The following is a 14,212-nucleotide window of genomic DNA, read 5'->3' as shown; positions in this document are numbered from 1 at the left end:
AATCGGGTAAACCCAAACCCCCCTCTTTCCTTAGCATCTTGCAATAATTTATATCTAATTCTTGGTTTTTTCCCCTGCCATATAAACTTAGAGATATCCCTTTGCCATTGTTTAAATGGAGTATCAGTTGCAAGTATTGGTAATGTTTGAAACAGGAAGAGCATCTTTGGTAAAACATTCATCTTTAATTACAGAAATTCTACCGAATAATGATAAATGCAATTTGTCCCATCTTAATAAATGTCTTTTGATACCATTCCAGAGTGGCACATGGTTATTTTTAAATAAGTTTATATTTGAATTTCATAATGTAACCCCCAAATATTTCACCTTTTTCTCAACCCTAAAACCCAACTTTTTAGTCAATATATCACCATCCTGTGCAGTTATATTCTTAATCAACATTGATGTTTTCTGCTTATTAATTTTAAAACCGGCTAAGGACCCAAACTTATTTATTTTCCTCATCAAACATTCTATGTTATTTTTGGGGTCTTACAGAAATATCACCAAATCATCAGCAAAGGCCCTCAATTTATAAACTTCCTTCTTAACATTTATACCTTTTATTTTTTTGCCTTGCCTGATATCTCTATTCAGGACTTCCAGCACCAAGATAAACAACAGTGGAGACAGTGGACATCCTTGTCTTCTACCTTTTCAGATTTCACATGAGTTAGTTAGATTGCCATTAATAAAAAAAATTTGCTTGCTGTAATGTATAAATAGCTTTAACCCCTTGAATAAATTTCCCCCCAAAGTCCATTTCTTGTAGAACTTTAAACATAAAGACTAGGAATATTAGAGCTGCCTGTTGTTCATTGTGGTATTGTAGGTATTTAATAATATTCAAAACCATTCTCACATTATTCCTCCTCTAGTCTTTTATTTGTTAGGTATTTGTTGTCTTTTTTAATATGTGTTTCTTGAAGACAGATTATATCAGCATCAAGTCTTCTCAAATAATGAAATACTTTTTTACATTAAATGGGGCATTAGCCCCATTGATATTCCATGTAATTAGTTTACTTTCCATCTTTAAATGAAACATCAGATTCCTATATAGACACCTCAGTCATCTCTTCTTCAATGTCTGTTTTTCGATGTGGTCTGCTTCCAAAGACTTACCCATCTCCATCTCTTTACCTAATTCTGTAATTAATTTATGTCTGCTCAAAAACGCCTTAGCTTTATCTATGGAGTTTAGTTGAAATCTTTGTTCCCAGTATGTGTCACCCCCTTAAGTTTATCCCAATGAAAGGGAATTTTTCTCATCTTCAGAATATCTGTAAAGAATAAATAGGCTTTCTTTTTTTTGCAAAATTCTTATGGGAATTTCCTTCAAAATATTTATGTCTACATTTTCCATTCGTAATTTTACTTTGAAATGACAATTCAGAATGCGGTCTCTTGTTGTTTTTCTCCCAAAGTGAACCAAAACTTTCCTTGGCAATTTTTTCATAGCAGCAAATCTCGAATTCAATCGATACACCTTGTCTATATCCAAATCAAGACTTTTTTTGTCACAATCTATTAATACAGCCAAAGCTTTAATCATGCTTGCTCTGATATTCTCTCCAGGTTGTTCACGAATTGCTCTGGATCTTAACTGAAATTCCTTAGCATGAATTTCCAGGAGAATTCTCTTATTTGCTTCAGTTTCCAAAAGAATATCCTGTTTACCAACTTTGTCTTCTAAATTTCAGACCGGGCCTTCACCTGTTCGATATCTCCCCTCAAACCTTGTATCTCATCACAAAGTTCCTTTACCAATGTATCAATTTTTGATTCAAGCTTAGTTCCCATTGCCTGTATAGCCCTTACAGCCTGTATAGCCTCATGTGTTTTGGCTGTATAATCCATAAAAGATCTAAAATATTCCATATCTTCTCTGTTCTTTTGCGGGTCACCATCATTCTATGGTCTTTGGCTCCCTCATGTGGTCAAACTGTACCACTACAATAAGAACAGTCTGTCTGCTACTAGAGCAAACAGTGGTGAGAAGTGAAATCAAAACTATTTCTCCCCCTCCTTCCAGTCAAACAAAACACCATTCAGAGAAGGTTTAATTTAGAGATAAGAAAGAGTTATTTATTTATTTATTTATTTTAATTCCATTTATATCCCGCCCTTCTCCAAAGACTCAGGGCAGACTCTGTTAGAAAAGGACTTCTGTAATGTATTGCGATTTTACTCAAACTGCTTTCACGTGTCTTTTGAATGCTGCTAAAGGTTGCTCAATTGAGGTGTCTGTGTAACAGTCGCTGACTAGCCAGTCATGCAGTCTCCAAGAAGATCATTGGATGATTTGGGGCAGGAATGGGTTCCTTTAAACCTATTGGCTGCCACCTAGTGGCCAATTGTATAAATAGCTGCACAGAAGCCTCTGATTCAGTTCTGTTCTTGTTTGCCTCAATAAAGAAATGTTCCTGTTTGAAACCTCTCGTCTTGCCCTCTGCCTCCAAAGAACTCACTACACAACACTGGCGAAGAAGGTGGGATCTTGCTTCGTCAGAAGAGCTGAAAGTCACTAGGGGGTGAGGCCAGCAAAGCGCCTGGCAGGGAATGTGTTTCCCCCCTCCGTCGGCCTAGCAAGCCACGCTAGCAACCACCCCACCCTGTGGACTAGTTCCAGGGCCTACAGAAGAAGTAGGATGAAGCAACGAGAGACCAGAGCCACGAAGACTTCCCGAAGATGGCGAAAGTCAGAAAGCTTGAGGAATTTGATGTTACCCAGAGAGATGGTCATCCTACATCTCAAGAGTAGAAAACTACCTCCGCGCCAACCAAGTAGCTGAAGACGGCCTGAAGGCCGCAACACTCCTCTGTGTCTGTGGGCCTGCAACATTTGACATTGTGGAGAACTTAGTCACACTGGCACAGTTACTTTCACGGAAGAAGAAATGGCTCAGCGACCATTTCCAGCCCAAGCTGTCGGTGATCGTGTGGAGGCATGCCTTTGAACAATGAGTTCAACAACCCAGAGAGACGGCCACAGAATTCATTGCGGCATTGAGGCAAGCTTCGTGCCTGTGCCAATTTTCAGTTTTAGAAGAAAGGCTTTGAGACCGAATTGTCTGTGGACTACGGAGCAGAGAGCTGCAACAGAAACTTTTTGCAAAAGAGACTCTCTTGCTCCAGGAAGCCTTAAAAGAAGTCATGGCGGACGAAGCTGGCGGCAGAGCCGTAAAGGCCATGCAGCCTGCCAAAAGCACTCAGCACGAGGAGGCCGTCCACCACGAGGATGCCAAATTTCCAGAAGACATTGACTCTGACCACAAAGTTGACAAGATCCTATGGCACCACAACAAGGAACTGAAGCCCCCTTACAAGCTCCCTTCCCTCGGTGTTTGGGCTGTGGTGGCTGCCACCAATGAGCAGACTGCAGATTCTAGACAGCCACGTGTCGGGCCTGCAGGAAAACCAGCCATATCACGTCAGTCTGCAGAGGTCACCAGAAGGATCGCCAATCAGACATTCTGATCAGGAGAGGTACCAGGGCCCCAGGGCAGCATAGTGTAGGGTTTTGCTCCAGCCGTCGGAGTGTTTGCTGCACAGGAGCTTTCCTTCCCCTTAAGCCCAAACTTCAGCTTTAAGTCGAGCTGCAAGGCGTCCCTTGCAGGATGGAACTGGACACGGGTTCTGCAGTGTCCATCATTTCCCTGGAGACTTTCTGGTTCGTCTGCAACCGTAGCAAGAGGTGGGCCAAGCTTAGGCCATCCGACATCATTCTGACTGACTTCCAAAACTCCCGAGTTGCCGTCAAAGGTGAGGCCATCTTGGCCATCAAGTTTAAGGGGCTTTTGGGGGCCCTGGATGTGATTGTGGGGGGGCCCAGAGAACAAGCTTAATTGGGCTTGATTGGTTTGATGCTCTGGGCATCCAAGTCACCGGAATCCACCAGACACAAGCGGCGAACTTGGCGTCAGTATGCAAGGAGTTCACAGATGTTTTTGACATAAGCCTGGGAGAGTACAAGGGCCCTCCGATAGCCTTTAAACTTGATCATGACATAATGCCTATTAGGATCAAACCCTGCAGAGTGCCATTTCTGCTTAAACATAAAATTGATGCAGAGCTGGACAAGCTAGTCAGCCAGGGGGTACTACAGCCTGTAGATGGGGTGAATGGGAAAAACCAATTGTAATGCCACTTAAGGCCAACGGGGAGGTCAGAATTTGTGCTGATTACAAATGCACTATAAATAGGGCACTACAGCAGCATGTGTACCCGGTGCCAGTCGTCAGCCACATCTTGGCATCGCTGCAAGGGGGCACTGTGTTTGCTAAATTAGATTTGGCACAGGCCTATCAGCAGTTACCTGTGGACGAGGCCACAGCAGCTGCACAAACGATTGTAATGCACAGGGGGGCTTTTAAAGTCAAACGCCTTCACTTCGGGGTTAGCATGGCCCTAGGAATTTTCCAAGCATACAAGGGCAATCCAGGGGTTTGCCCCTACTTCAATGATGTGCTCATTGCCGGTGAGTCCACTGAGGTGCTTGCAAGGAGGGTCAAAGCTGTCCTTCAACGTTTCTGCAAAGCAGGCCTTAAATTAAAAAGAAATAAGTGTAACAGGCCGAACGCATGGTACGCACAACAAAGGCGTCACTCAAGCGCATAGTGACCGGAGATTGGCATCATAGGCTGGCTGATTTCTTGCTTTGCCAACACACTACTCCTTGTACAGCAACAGGCAAGAGCCCAGCAGAGCTTTGCTGGGGAAGAAGGCTCATCACAAAGCTGGACAGGTTGCATCCTGACCGGGTGGCAGCAGACACCTCTCGCCCAAAGGCTCCAAGGGGGTTGCAAGTGGGTGATGGGGTGTGGGCCTGAAACTATGGGCATGGGAACTTGTGGGTGCCGGGTAAAATTGTCAAAATTTCGGGACCACTTTCCTATGAGGTGGCTCTGGATGGGGGATGAGTCGTTCGCTGCCATATTGATCAGCTGTGGAAGCATTTTGCAGAACGGCCACTAAGCAAAGACCTCATGGCAGGTCCACAAATAAAGCCAGAAACTGGCAGCCAAGCAGGGCAGTTCACACGCTCTAAGGACTCAACCAGTCAGTACAACAGGGAGGTGGTTGTAGATGGGCAAAGCCAGGGAAACTCAACCCGAACAAGATAGCCACTGTGCTAACTCTGCTTCTTCCTTGGACTTTGGTCTGGGCCGACCTGGAATGGCCAGCCAAAGGGATTCGAGTCAATCAGACTCTCATGAACTCATGAGTCCTGGTCTACCCAGCCTGGCGGGCAAGCTGGTGGACCGGGAGTTGCCTGGATCCCCCAGGCAGTCTGCAAGGTTGCACAGACCACCACCATATTTGCAAGATTTTATTCTCAAATAATATTAAGAATGTGTGTACATTCTAGGGGGGAGGGGTGTAATGTATTGGGATTTTACTCGAACTGCTTTCACATGTCTTTTGAATGCTGCTTAAAGTTGCTCAGTTGAGGTGTCTGTGTAATGGTCGCTGACTAGCCAGTCATGCAGTCTCCAAGAAGATCATTAGATGATTTGGGGTGGGAATGGGTTCCTTTAAACTTATTGGCTGCCACCTAGTGGCCAACCATATAAGTAGCTGCACAGAAGCCTCTGATTCAGTTCTGTTCTTGTTTGCCTCAATAAAGAAATGTTCCTGCTTGAAACCTCTCATCTTGCCCTCTGCCTCCAAAGAACTCACTACACAACAACTTCTCCAAGAGTTTTTTTAAATCCAAAGTTTCAAAATATGTTCACAAGCTTCTTTAGTTTGGCTCAGATATTCAAGCATCTCCCTTGCCCTATTGAATCCCAAAACCAGAGAAAAGAGGATGATTCCACAAAAAAGAAAAGGCAGGTTGCAACCAGAGCAAGCCTCTTTTAAACAGAAAAGGTAAATATACAGAAACTAGTGTCTAAGATGCGGAGACAGACTTTTATGTCCATATCAAAATGGCTGACTCCTCCACAGTGAACTTGTGTTTTGGTTGCCCAGCCCCCAGCTAGAGACTCACCAGATCACTTCTTCTTCCAGAAGCTGTCTGAGAGCGCCCAACTGTCCAGGGGAGCAAAAGGGTTAATTTCCAGAACTTCCCTTTTCTCCAGAGAGGCTTCTTCTGCCTTTGAAAACTTTCTAAAACATTTAACTGTGGGGGAGTCTGTAGCAATCTGAAAGATTGCGACCTTCAAATCTGGTGAGTTCTGGTGCTTCTAGATTTTGTGCTTGAGGTGGAAAAAAAATGAAATTTTGATTGTGGACTTTACCACAAATCAAAATAGATTTGAAGTTATTGAAATGGCTAGTTTATATTATTTTGTAAAAGTAAAAAGTTGAGGTTTGAAGTTGATATTGTACATACATCATGTGTTTTTTGGGGGATGAGCAGCATTGTAAAGCACAGAAAAAGAGCAAGAAATAGAGTAGCAAGACATTAAAAAATATGAAAAAGAAATACAGCTAATTCCAGTTTACCTAACAATCATCCTTGTTTCAACCACTTCTGTGCCATTTCTACATTGTTTTTTGTTCTTTAAACAAAAGGTTTAAATGAGGAGGCAGACACAGTTGTATGAAGTCATTTAACTTCTTTTCACAAACGCCTATTCTTTAGACCATATTTCCCCACCTTTAGAAACGATTTCCTAAAGATTTTATCTAATCTTTAGTTAATGTTCTATCAAAGTACAGAAATTCATCTATTTACTCTATTTTTTTACTTTCTAGGTCTAAGTTTCAATCATCCATTTTCTCCGTCAAACACAACCAATTGTCTTTTGATACATTACTTTTCAGATACAAATTCCTTGTCAAAACACATAATCTATATAAAATTTGCTGCAAAACATTGGCCAGCGATACAGTATTATCTGCAACAAAAATGCACAAATATTCATGTCCCCAACTTCAAATTTAAATACACTAAACAGTCAGTGGAACATTACTTATCCTTGTATTACTTTCTGCTTAATGCTGAATTATTCACTAAGCATTATATTGATTTCCACACATGCTTTACCCTGATGATAGTCTTGTCATATTTAGCAATCAGTATTTAACTCTATAATCTATATACTACTAAAACTCATGTTGTCATGAGTTTTAACTGGGTGAAATTGTGCATCATAGGGCAACATTTTTTGAACCAAGATACCTCAAGTAGGTTAACTTAAAGAATCTGTCCGAAATCTGAGATCCATGACTCCTGACGAAATGAAATCTGGAAATGTTTTGGTAGCTTCAATGCTACTGGCTGCCATAGTCACATGAACTTTATTTTCAATTTAGTGGCAGTTTCTCAGCCAGTCTTGCAATTCCTCATTCTCTTCCCCAATTAACTGCAACCGCTTACCTGCCTGCTGGAAAGCGAGGGAAAGCGGGGAGTGGAGGGAAGGAAGGAAGAAAGGTAAAGACAGTAAGAAGGGAGGGAGAGAGGAATGAAGGAATGAAGGAAGAATGGAAGAATTCTGGTGTTTCCTGTCAGATTCCCACAAGGAAACTCAATAGGGAAGCTGGTGGGAAGTGAGATGTTGCTTCTTCTTCCACTGCTCTTTTACCCACCCTTGTTTCTCTGTTTAGGTAAGGAAATATCTCTGAAATGATGACCCAGCAGGGCATGAGTTGTCTACTATAAAAAGAATGAACTTCAATAGATTTGTGCTCCAGCTCTACAATCAAAGCAAAAGATCTTTTTCTAAGAAGATATTTACCAAACTATTCTCATTCATTCTAGGACAACTGGCCCCAAAACCTATGTAGTGTCATAGAATCATAGAGTTGGAAAGGACAGTCCAATATATTACTACTTTATGAAGGAGAATATAGTGGGACATCCAGTCAAAATCTTTGTTGAGTTCTAGGTTTGTGACAGTTCTTAATCTATTAGGCTAGCAACTCTATCAAAAGAAGCAGATAATGTTAGCCTGGCATTGTTTATTTGTAACAAACCCATACTGGTTCCTGTTAATTTTAGTTGCCTATATAAGGTCTCAGAAACATGATGTTGGTAATCTCTTTGAGGACATTGCCCAATGTAGATGTCAAACTCTGTAATTTCCCAGTTCCTCTGTCTTCTCCTTTTTGAAGAAAGGAATGGCATTTGTTCTCCTCTAGACTTTTGGGCCTTCACAGTCCTCCAGGTATTCTCAAAGATTATTAGGAATAGATCTGTGATCATTCACTAGTTCCTTGAGAGATGCTCCATCTTACTTTGGAAATGTGAATTTAATTAAATGAGCTAAGTTTATCCTCTAGTCTATCCTGAGTTGCCGTTCCTTGTTTCCCAGTGGCATAGCAATGACTAACCAGGGCTCCAAAGACAGTTGCAAACAAAGAGTCAAGACATTTTGTTTCTCACTTTCACCCATCACTGCTTCAACACTTTCTCCTCTTGATGGACCTACAGTCTCTTTTCCTTTCCTTTTATTTCTAGCATATCAAAGAACTTTTTTTTTGCTGTTTTGGGTATCTCACAAACATCAGCTTGTTTTGAACTTTAGCCATTCTGACAGAGTTCTTATGATTTCTAGAAACTAATCTGTATTTTTCTTTAGTTATGTTTCATCTCATTTCCTCTTCAGTGTTTTATACAACTGGTCTCTTTACATTCCTTGTGGGAATTGTTTGCAACTTTGCTCATTTAATAGAATTTCTCATCCTTCTTGGACACTTTTATCTTATTTTATCTTAAGGCACTTTCCCTGAAATCTATTATTTCACTATCACCATTTCCTAGGTGAGACTGTCACCAGCTTATGAATTCCTATTTTAATAGACATCCACAACATTCCAGATAACATTAACTTATACCAAAATCATAGATTTTTCCCTTTCATTCATAATTAAGGCCATATCTTTTCTTTTTGACATACATTCATCGATTCTATTCCACAAGACAGACTCCCTTTGATCAGAACTATCACATATTTTCCCCTTCTTTTAATTTAATTAATTTATTTTTCTTTCTTTCATTTCATCTATTTTATTTTTCTCACATTCCAACCTCCCGTAGACTACCCTCTTCATTAGACGGATCCATAGACTTTGATACAGAAATACAGAATAACAAGAGTTGGAAGGGACCTTGGAGGTCTTCTACTACAGCTCCCTGCTCAAGGAAGATACCCTGTACAATTCTGAAAATTCTTTGATGAGCTTCGCTTCATTACTTCTCCTCAGGTGCTTTGGGGAATAAGTTGACTCCTCTTCTCTGTGACAGCCCCTCAAATATTGCTAGCTTGACTTCTCTTCATTAGGTAGACATGCCCAGTTCCTAGTCCTTATTCTGGTTAAACAAGGCTTTCATTCATAAACTGGATGACCAGTCTTGTGCCACAGACAGTGTTCTCTGGTAAGGACATTACCAGTCAGTTCTAACACATTTTGGCAACTACAGCTGCTTTACCACAGGCATGGAAATGTTTTTCTATCTGAGTTAATAACTCTTCTGTAGTGATTATCTTATTGAGCTAACATACTTTTGCTTTTTTGTCAGGTGATTCTGACCGTCACATTACAATGGAAGATCTGAAAAAACTGCGATATCTGGAATGTACCATTAAAGAATCACTTCGTCTTTTCCCTTCTGTTCCATTGTTTGCCCGTATTCTGAATGAGGAATGCCATATCAGTAGGTAGTCCGAACAGGTTGTAAGGAGAGGTTTTATGCTATTGGACTTTATCGACTTTAAGAGCCATAATGGCACAGTGGTTAGAATGCAGTATTGTAAAGTAATTCTGCTGACTGCCGACTGCCAGCATTTCGGCAGTTCAATTCTCATCAGTTTAGAGAGGACTGTAAAGTGCTATTGCTATCTTGGGATGACAAACATTTGTTTTTTGGCAGGAGGATATAAGATACCAAAAGGGACCAATGTCATAATTGTGCCATATGCATTGCATAGAGACCCTCACAATTTCCCAGATCCAGAGGAATTCAGACCAGAGCGCTTTTTTCCTGAGAATTCAGCTGGACGAAACCCATATTCTTATATCCCTTTTTCTGCTGGGCCCAGGAATTGCATTGGTATGTACACAGAACAAAGTTGTGTATCCCTTGGTTCTCTAAAGAATGATATATCTTGTAATGATGTTTTTTCCCCAATGAAGAGTAATCCTTACAACATAGATTAGAAAGGGAGCTTGGAGATCTTCTACTCCAACCCCTTCTCAACCAGGAATCTAGATTAATTCTGGATCAATGTCTGTCCAGATTAATTCTAGACATATTCTAGATTAATTCTAGCATCTAGATTCTAGATTAATGCCTGTCCAGTATCTTGTTGGAAATTTCCAGTGTTGGAGCACCCACAATTTCAAAGGCAAGCCAGTCCAATTGTTCTTATTGTCGAGAAATTTCTCCTTACTTCTAGGTTGGATCTCTCCTTAATGATCTTCCATCAGTGATTTGTCCTGCCCTCAGGTGTTTGGGAGAATGTATCCATCCCCTCTTCTCTGTGACAGCCCCTCTAGTACTGGAAGACTGCTATCAAATTACCACTAGTCTTTCTCTTTGTTAGAGAAGACAAACCTAATTTGATCAATCATTCATGGTATCATTTAGTCTCCAGACCCCATTATCATCTTTGTTCCTCTTTTCTGCACTTTTTCTAGGGTCTCAACATCTTTTTTGTATCTTGGTGAATTGATGTAATATTCCAAATGTATCACCAGTGCAATATAAACATTTGGAGTAATTCCTAGAAGTGTCACAATTCACGCTCTGTTTCTTGGAAGAAAGTTTCAGGAAGGATCTCTCAAGGCATCATGCTTTAAAAGAATTATGGAGAAGCTATAGTTAATTTAGCTGACAGCTTCTAGGATTATTAGGGTTAAAGCATTAGGTTAGAAATTGAGTTCTAGTCTCGCCAGTCACTTTCTCTTAGCTCAACCCACCTCCCAGGGGAAAATAGGGGAGGAAGGAGTATTAACTATGTTTGTTGCTTTATTTATAAAATTTATAAAAAAAACCAAAGCAAATAAATAATGACAAGGATCTGGAACCTAGTTGTATGGGGAATAATGAAAAGAAAGCTAACATTTAACTTCTAAAAGAGGAGTCTAAGGCCAGAAATGAAAACACTCTACAAATATCTAAAAGCTGACATGTTTGGGAATTGTTTTCTTTAGAAGTTGAAAACAGGTCAAAGGGCAATGGAGGTATGTCCACATGGTTGAACTTGATAAATAGTGGAGCATTTACTTAGATCAGTGTTGGACATTCCTGGACTGGAGGTTTTCCAATGAGTCTTGGGGGTCATGACTAAGCCACTGTTTCATGGAATCCTGCACTGAACAGAGATAGAAGATAATTTATAGATTTCTTCTAATTCCTACAATTATTATAATGATTTTCTCTGCTTGTGATAAGGATAAAAATGTCCATAAGATATAGATTAAAAAGACACTCAGTATATTTATTTATTTATTAAACTAGTAATTACAATCTAATTTTTGCATTTTGCACTAGAAAAAAAATTAGGTCTGAGTCATTATATTGCTGAGATAGAACCAGCATCTATAATTTCCTTCAATATGAATAATTTCTTTATAAATTAAGATTCATATACTCATTGCTCCTTTCTTCTCTTCTGTATCTTTAAATGGAGCAGAGGCCTTTATCACCAAACAAACTTCATTGCTCATGATGTTAACATAGGGGTAATCGTTATAATTTAACCATGGTTAATGAGAAAAACCAAGTGCATAGATTATTCTCATTAATAATTTTACCTGTTTGGTGATTTCAAAAAATTGCAACGTGTTTGAAAGCAATCAGTAGTGTACCCCAAAGATTCACAGACTCAGTAATATGATGGAATATCAAACCTCTGAGAAGTCCCACAGTGAAGAAATTGGCAGCTGAAGAGAATGTTAAAAGAATATAAAATTTATTTTCAATGTGTTTCCTATAGTACAGTCTACATTCTATTACGTTGCTTTACTCAATGTGATGGCTTTGATTTGACATCTGCTTAATTATGCTAGCTGCTTAATAAGGCTAGAATACATCTCCTAATATCGCTCACTGATGTTTTGGCTGAGCCATTATTGGAGTTTCATGTATTGCTGCAGCCTTAGTCAATGAATCTGAGACCATGATTATTGTTGAGTTACGTTGAATAATTATTATCACTAAAGAATAAATATTTAGTATCACAGTTTAGTTAATGCCATTATTTTTGAAACTCATATAGGTCAACGCTTTGCCCTGCTAGAAGAAAAGACCATTCTAGCAACCATATTGCGACACTTTTGGATTGAAACTAAGCAGACATGTGACAAAGTTGGTATGGCTGCAGAACTGATTCTTCGTCCAAGCAAAGGCATCTGGATTCAGCTAAAAAAGAGACCCAACTCCAAGCTCCTAGTATAAGAAACTATAGGAGTAGTACATTGGATCATTTCATCAATAAAAACTATGTATTTTGATGGATGCACAATAAAGATGACTGACAATAAAGAAAGTAACTTGCTTTGAGAAAACAATTACAATCAAAGAGTTTTGTGATTGTGGATCAATGCTCAAAATAACCATACCAAGGCAAAATAAAATGCATCATATACATAGGGCTATATAATAGTATAATAATACAACAATTATCAAGGATGTTATGCTAAACCTGCTACTGCTATGTTAGGTCATTGGTTCTGCTCATTAAATTTCTCATTAAAGGTTCATGATTGAAATTAGGAGTCATGAAGAAAGCAAAGAGTAGGAATAAATTGGAAATTGCATTGGGGTGAAATAAGAAATGGAGTTCTTCAAGAATTTCTGCTGCAATCAATGTCTTTTAACTTGTTAATAAATGATCTTGACTTAGATGTAAGTAGCAAGCTAGTAATCTACAAACTGTATAATACTACCAATAAAGAATAATACTATTAATCAAATACTGTTAATCAAATAATATATATTTGAGTGCATGTATGTACCAATATGTATGCTCACACACATGCACACATTCACACACACTCAATAATATATGTAGTAAATCTCTCTATATAGTAGATCTATCGATAATAATACTATATGTATAATACTATTTAAAATCAGTTTTGAAGAGTTCCAGAAGTCTTTAAACTCACTAAATTCAGTGAAAATAAAATAAAAGAAAAGCTTTAGGATCCGAATGACTCATGAAACTAATGCAATGTATCAGTCATTGCATTAGTGCAAAAGTATCTAGTAAAGGTTTTGAAGCCATAGAGAAAATCTTGCTTTCAATTTCTAAATGAGGATGAATACAATATTGTAGTGGATCCTGGTGGTCAGTAACTTCAGTCTAAGTATAAAATAATTAACTCGGGTCAAAGATTTTAGTTTTGTTTTTATAAAATGTTTTATAGATGGCATTTGGATCCCAAAAACTTGTCTAACATGTATCCTAACCTACAGTCTAAATGCTGGAGATGTGGTAGTTTAGATGCTACTTATTTTCATATGTGGTGGACTTGTAGAAATATAAAAGCTTTTTGGATTAAAATTTGGTGGAACATTCAAAAGATTTTTAAGAGAAAGATAAAGTTTTCTCCACAATTGTTTTTATTGGGTATTGTTGTAGATTGTGATACTAAAGAAATCAATTTGATGTTGAACTTGATAACAGCAGCACGGTTAGTGGTGGGACAATATTGGAAGAAGGATAGTTTGCCTACTATAGAAGAATGGGTACTTAAGGTATCGAATCTTGCAGAAATGTCTAAGATTTCTGCTTATTTGAAGGATCACTTGCAAGAAAGATATATTTCAGTTTGTAGGAGATGGATAGATTATATTCAAAATAAATATGGGACTAAAAAGTTCCATTTAGCTTATGAGTAGATTTTAGATTGTTATTAATTTTAGTATTAGTATTGATTATATTTTTGTTTAAGTTATTATAATTATGTTTTTAATAATTTGAATGTATCTATGTTAAAGGGGAGTTAAAGCACATTATGAATTTGGTTAATTTTATAATGGATAATCTTAGAATATGATTATTATATCTATAACCCTGTATTCAGCTCTGGGAAGTGGGGGGGAAGTGGGGTGGTTTGGGGCGGGTGGGTTTTGGGGATATGTATTGTAAAAATTTTTTTTTGTAAAACTCTTTAATAATAAAAAAAAAGATTTTAGTTTTGTGTGTTGATTGGGCCTGAACTGTCTGCAACTAGAGAGGAAAAATATTTTGGGATCATAGTCAATAGTTCAATGAAGGTATTCTGCAACTATGAAAAAAGCAAATTC

General features: G+C 38.7%; 1 protein-coding gene across 1 annotated transcript in view; it reads left to right on the top strand.

Annotated features, from left to right (window-relative positions):
* The window catches only part of CYP4V2 (cytochrome P450 family 4 subfamily V member 2), a 43,429-nt gene extending 29,429 nt beyond the window's left edge, over window positions 1–14,000 (top strand). The window contains exons 9-11 of the mRNA XM_081332251.1: window positions 9,476–9,610; window positions 9,827–10,006; window positions 12,177–14,000. Of these exons, the coding sequence (XP_081188377.1) occupies window positions 9,476–9,610; window positions 9,827–10,006; window positions 12,177–12,355 (494 nt within the window). The 3' untranslated portion in view covers window positions 12,356–14,000. The remainder of the gene's footprint in view (window positions 1–9,475; window positions 9,611–9,826; window positions 10,007–12,176) is intronic.
* Window positions 14,001–14,212: the final 212 nt, after the last annotated feature.

Source organism: Vipera berus (assembly GCF_964194415.1).
Source record: "Vipera berus genome assembly, chromosome: 7".
NCBI lineage: Eukaryota > Metazoa > Chordata > Lepidosauria > Squamata > Viperidae > Vipera > Vipera berus.
Note: the sequence above shows the minus strand (reverse complement) of the source record. Positions and strands in the feature narration are given on the sequence as shown.